Consider the following 5,787-nt stretch of genomic DNA (forward strand, 5'->3'; position numbering starts at 1 on the left):
GGGGTCACAGGGACCCTGAAGGAATCAGCTGATGCCTGTGACTGCTGCAGGGCCTCACCTGTCTGTCCCTTCCCCAGGGTTTTCTCCAGTCTGTAGGGCCCCACGTACTGGCTGGACTGGCCCCCCCCCGTCAGCTCTTTACTGCTCATCCTTCCGGAGGAGTGGAATTCTGCTCCTGATTGAAGAGAAATCAAGAAAGGGCTCGGTCCAGCTCCGCGCCTCCAACGGGAACGGACATCACAGGCGGAGGAAAAAACACACAGAGAGGAGAGAGGAGGGAGGAGAGGAGGAGAAGAGAGAGGAGGAGAGGAGAGGAGGACTGGTGTGGTCGTGATCTAACGCCGGGCCCTGCAGGATACTCCCATGTACTTGTTTGTCACGCGGTCAGGCCCAGTTTCCACTCCTCAGAATAAACTATCATCCGACTCGGTCTTTTCCCGTCACAGCAGCATCATCACCCGGAGGAGGAAACAGAAAATCAGCCGAACCCACAGACACGTCTTTGTTAGTCTCACGTCTGTGTTCGGTTCAGTCCAACCTGTCGTGCTATAAATACGGCCGTAGTTCGGAGCCGATTGATCCGTGGAGTTTACTGGGTGGACCAGAAGTGGAGCACGGGAGGAAAATCTCCCCCAGACCGGGGCAGGAAGGCTACACTTGGCCGCAGATTGATTTCTATAAGAGCAGAGTCTCAAATATCCCAAGTCAGAGCGAAGCCCTGCTCACATCCATGCAGTGGGTCGATATCAGCGTCCCCCCTTCTCTCCCTCAGTCCTGGCTACTGCTGTACCATCCAAAATTCCTTCTCTCTCTCCCCCCACCCCCCCCGCTCTGCAGCCAGGCCTGGTTCGGTTCGGTCAGGACGTGCCTCTCGGTGCAGACTCGGCGATGACCAGAGAATAATCTATTATCGTAACAGCATCAGCAAGAAGAATGGGTTTTCCAATATCCGGTGCACACTTTGGCTCACCCCCTCCCCGGCCCTGCATCAGGAGATAGAGGAAGAGGGGGGAGAGCATTAAAAAATATATTTAGAACAAAAAAAAAAAAAAGAAAGAAAGAAAAACAGGCGAGCAGCCTCGGTGTGATTCAGGCCGAGGGAGGAGGGAGGCTGCAGCGGGGAGAGATGCGCTGGCTGTGCCGCAGGAGGAGGAGGAGGAGAAGGAGGAGGATCAGCGCTGGCCTCGGTGAGGTGATGAAATCCTGCTTCTAGAAACAACAAGCATCCTCAGCTGGCTCGGTGCACGGTGGAAGCACTTCCCTCACCCTCACCCTCACCCTCCCTCTCTCTGTCTCTCTCTCTCTCTCTGCCCCTCTGCCGGCTGCGCTCATCCTACCGCCGCATCCCCTCCCTCACAGCGCCGCAAAAAAAGAGGAAGAGCAAATGAATAAATACCGGTGAAACAGTGTCCGAGCAGAAAGTCCGAGTTCAGAGGTTTGCTTTTCGGTTTGTTAAACATAAGGCGGCCCGTGACGTCCTTCTCTCTCCCCCACTCTCCCTCTGTCTCTCTCTTTCATCCTCTTCTCCTCATCGGGCAGCATCAGCATCCGGGTTCCTCCTCACCCCTCCCTCCCTCCCTCCCTGCCTCCATCTATCCATCTATTCTTCCCCACCTCCCCCTCCTCTCTCCCTTGACTCCCTCTGCCCCCACCCTTTATTTTACTACAGTCAGAGTTCCACACTGTGTCTGCCGCTGTAAAAGACGAACCGCACACACATCACGGACCGTCCGACTAGAACCGGGTCAACTTTCATCCACTAACACAGGATTTTTTAAATAAAATCCCTCTGCTCGTCTGTACAATGTACTCGATTATTATTCAGTTACAAATACTCGATACTCGATATGTGTCATTTAAAAAACAACAAGTTGGACTTTTTCAGCTCCTGCAGGCCACACCAGATGACTTGACGGGCCACATTTGGCCCACGGCCCTTGAGTTTTGTTTTTTTTTTTGATTGTTTGTTTGTTTGTTTATTTATTTTTAGGAAGCAAGACAATTCTACGGAACCCCTAAAGGAACATGGGGAAAACAAACAGATAAATGTTTCAGGTGAGCACGTGACAGTTTCAGCCATGTCCCTCTAGGGGTCGCCATACCAGACGACTTTGTTACCAGTGTTCTGTCATTGTCCACTGCTGTGATTAAGGTCCAAAAACGGACTCCCAAATCCTAATCCTAATCCTTCTATAATCTCATGATGAATCCAGTCGATGTGGCCCAGATTATTTTACTTTGTACTCAAACAGTCATTCTTCCAGTAGTACTACAGTAGTACTACAGTAGTACTACAACATTTTTACATCTGTACAGTCAACTCAAAACCAAAGAAGAAACTGAAATACGAGTGACGTTCAACCACAAGAGGCTGCTGTTTTGCTACTTGTACTTCATAGGTGGTATATTTGCCCCGTACATATTCTGAAAAGCTAAAGATGTTTAGTTCTAACTGAAAACAGAATTAATTATTTACTGCAAATAATTCATCTTTGCTCATTTACGCCGATGTAGCAAGTAGAACAATGACATACTCTTCCACTAGATGTCAGCAGATGGCTAATAAAACTAACCTAAAAAAAAGAGAGCCATTCGGAGCTGTTGAAGTTCTGTGTCTTTCTTCAACTCCTGTGAGTTCATCAGGGTTGTGTTCAACTAAACAGGCCCAGGTTTCACACTGATGAAGTAGATCGTGACTAAATCACTGAACCCGAAGATCGAGAAACTGTTTGTCCGTACACATGATGCTAGCTGTGGATAAATATATCCACCTCACTTTTCCCAACAACGTCTCCACCACAGGTTTGGACGTCGAATCATCAAAAACCACGGACTCGGTCGTTTACGCCCGTCCTGACCAAACGTCCGGTTTTTATTTATCGTGACAAAAGATCAGTTCAATTTTAAGCTCCATTACTTTTTCAGATGAGGATTTACGACGTGAAGGTCTGAACTTTGGGGGGACTGGATTCTCACCTCCACACACATATATTTATATATTTATATTTATTTATTTATTTATTATGATCTGTGTTTAGGACGGATCAATTCAATACCTTCTCTCGGGGTGAATAGGTTAGACTCTCACCACTCTCCACCAGCAGGGAGCGCTGTGAGATTTGGAAGTGACCCTTAACAGAAAACCCGAGCGGTAATTAAACCTGGTGGTGAACTGCGGTACTGTGTTGGAGTTTTGACTTCGTCCTCCTCTCACCTACACCACACTCTGACCTCTGAACTGCTATACATGTCTTTTAACCTTTGCCCTTGATTCAGCTGTTGTTGTCTCTTCATCCGTGCAGCCTAGCCAAAATTTTGCAACCCTCGGTGGAATCTCCCTGAGGCATCTGGACGGTCGCCCACGTGAAGCTGCTGGACACCATATATCTGATGAACCAGACGTGTTCATGTGTCAGCGACATGTGAGTGTGTGTGTGTGTGTGTGTGTGTGTGTGTGGACATCAGCTGTAAATTTACCCACAGAGACGACCCTCAAAGTGCAAACCTCAGCCAAGGTCGGCGTAGAAATAACCTGCACTCATATATGTCTTTACTTTAGTCCAGTTTGAAAACCGTGAACTCAAACTCCTCTGATGTTCCTGAACGTTCCCTTCATAAAAATATGTAAATTAATAGAATAAACTCCTTGGTTGATGAGAATAACGTGGTGAGGGAAATTTACAACAATAAAAGTTTGACAGAAGAAAGTTCAGAATGAATGAAGTTGTACCAAAATAAAAATTAAATTAATAATTTATGAAAATAAAGTTGTAAAAGTTGTCAGTCTTAGCTGGAAATAAGGAAGAAAATACATTAAAATGTTAAATGTACGAGGATCAGGTTGTTATTTTTTCTTCTGTGGTTTCTGCTGTTTTTTAATCTACACATATTCTTATATTTGATATATTTATATTTATATTTTAATATTCTGTCATGTCGTGGACTTTTTTTGTCTGTGACGACCGTTTCTTTTTTCACACGCTGACACCAGGGGGTGTGTACACTGTTTGAGTTTACACACACGCACAGAGTCACGTCACGTGCACGCGCTCGCCCTGTGGGTTTGAATGTCGCTTTGAAGTAAATGCAACTGCAATACTTCTTATTTATTAAAAAAATACTTCTATTATACTTAATGTAGCGATTCTTTGGCGCCCTCTTGTGGTTACTAAATGTTATTCAAAGAAACAAGTGGATTTAGCAAAGATTATTTCTAGATGCAGTGATCATACACTTGAACATATACTTGCTCCAACACGTACTGCGTTTTTAACAGAAAAAAACACCACATATATTTGTAAAAACAGACAAATCCAACTGTACTCACGTACGACACCACAGACACCACAGACGCCTCCATGTTGTCAGGGTTGATCAGTGTACACTCATGCCTGAAATATAATCTGATCAAATACACACAAAGATATTTACACAAGAAAGTAAGGCAGCTCACACACACACACACACACACATCTCTGTATGTATAAAGACATATTAGTACTGGATGTACTGTAGTATCCCTCACCTCCAGTGTACCTACATCAGCACAGAGTTTTACTCCAAACACAGTACACGCCTGTACTGCGTAGGGAGCCTGTATTTCACCCCCGGTGGACGTGACGTGTGTGCGTGAACAAAGACAGACTTACGACGTCGTGGTCGTTGTTGAAAACCTTTATTAAGTTTCTATTTCAAGTTGTTGCCCATCAACTCTCCGGAACAGTCTACAGGTCTGTACGTCAGTCAGAGAGGAGAAGAGGGGAATGGAGGTGAGGTGGGGTGAGGCTGCGGGGGAGGCTGCGGGGGAGGCTGCGGGACAACAAGGAAGTCTAAAAAAACAAAAACAAAAAAACCAACATGAAACAGAAAGAGGAGGAAACTGTGGTTTCTGCTGCCAGATCCCAAACACCGCCTGGATCACGCCACGAACATCACCGTCATCACCGTCATCATTCAGACTGGTGCTGTTGTGCAGAAGGGAATGCTGGGAACTCAGAGGACTCAGTGCAGTGGACCTGGATAAAGACACAGGAAATAAAAGGAATAAAACGTTTTTTATGTATTCATCAGAAACAGATGCAGCTGACGCTGTTTCAACACAAACTTTACAGCTAACAGCTAACGGCTAACAGCTAACAGTTCAAAACAACTAACAACAAAACAAAAAGACCAAACTCTGGGGCACGCTGACATTTGAGGCTGGAGAAGAGTTCCTCATGACGTTCCCTCGGCTGCACTTTTCACACAGGCAGCGAAGGCCTCCATCAGGTCTTTGCAGCCGTCGCCTCCTTTCTCTGCCACGCTGGAATTTCTCTGCCACGCTGGAAAAAACACAAGAAAGAGTTTCAGCAGACGATAACGTCACTGCAGATCAGCTTTGAACTGTGTTCATCTGTGGAGCTGCTTCACTGGGTACTGGGTACTGGGTACTGGGTACCCCGTACTGGGTACTGGGTACTGGGTACCCCGTACTGGGTACTGGGGACCACGTACTGGGTACTGTGTCACCTGGGTCTGATAAAAGAAGTGATGCTGTGACCCACGGGTCAGACCACTGGGCCAGAGAACTGTTCCAGCCCGTGGGTCATTTGGATCTGGGCCACAAAGAGAGTTGGACTTTTATTTTTCTTTCTTTCTTTTTTATTCTTCATCATCAGAGTCTTTTATTTTGAAAAACACTCCAGATTCTTCATAAGATCTGTAACAAAGACTAACGTTGACCAAACGGTGTAAACAACAAGGGGAGGGGGGTGTTTGGGAGGGGAACTGACAGAGCGAGCCTGGGGG

The 5,787-nt window shown here is 46.3% G+C and overlaps 1 protein-coding gene across 2 annotated transcripts in view; it reads right to left on the reverse strand.

The window, feature by feature from the left end:
• The window catches only part of brsk1b (BR serine/threonine kinase 1b), a 23,423-nt gene extending 18,969 nt beyond the window's left edge, over positions 1-4,454 (reverse strand). The window contains exons 1-3 of one of the 2 annotated variants that reach the window (XM_025064813.1): positions 4,328-4,454; positions 539-983; positions 59-431 (exon numbers count right to left, since the gene is read on the reverse strand). In XM_025064813.1, coding sequence (XP_024920581.1) covers positions 59-149 — 91 coding nt within the window. In that variant the 5' untranslated portion in view covers positions 150-431; positions 539-983; positions 4,328-4,454. Of the gene's footprint in view, positions 1-58; positions 984-1,396; positions 1,562-4,327 lie in introns of those variants that run through there. The other variant, XM_025064814.1, reaches the window with a different exon arrangement.
• Positions 4,455-5,787: the final 1,333 nt, after the last annotated feature.

The sequence above is a fragment of the Cynoglossus semilaevis genome, chromosome 17, assembly GCF_000523025.1.
Source record: "Cynoglossus semilaevis isolate Cse_v1.0 chromosome 17, Cse_v1.0, whole genome shotgun sequence".
NCBI classification, from domain to species: domain Eukaryota; kingdom Metazoa; phylum Chordata; class Actinopteri; order Pleuronectiformes; family Cynoglossidae; genus Cynoglossus; species Cynoglossus semilaevis.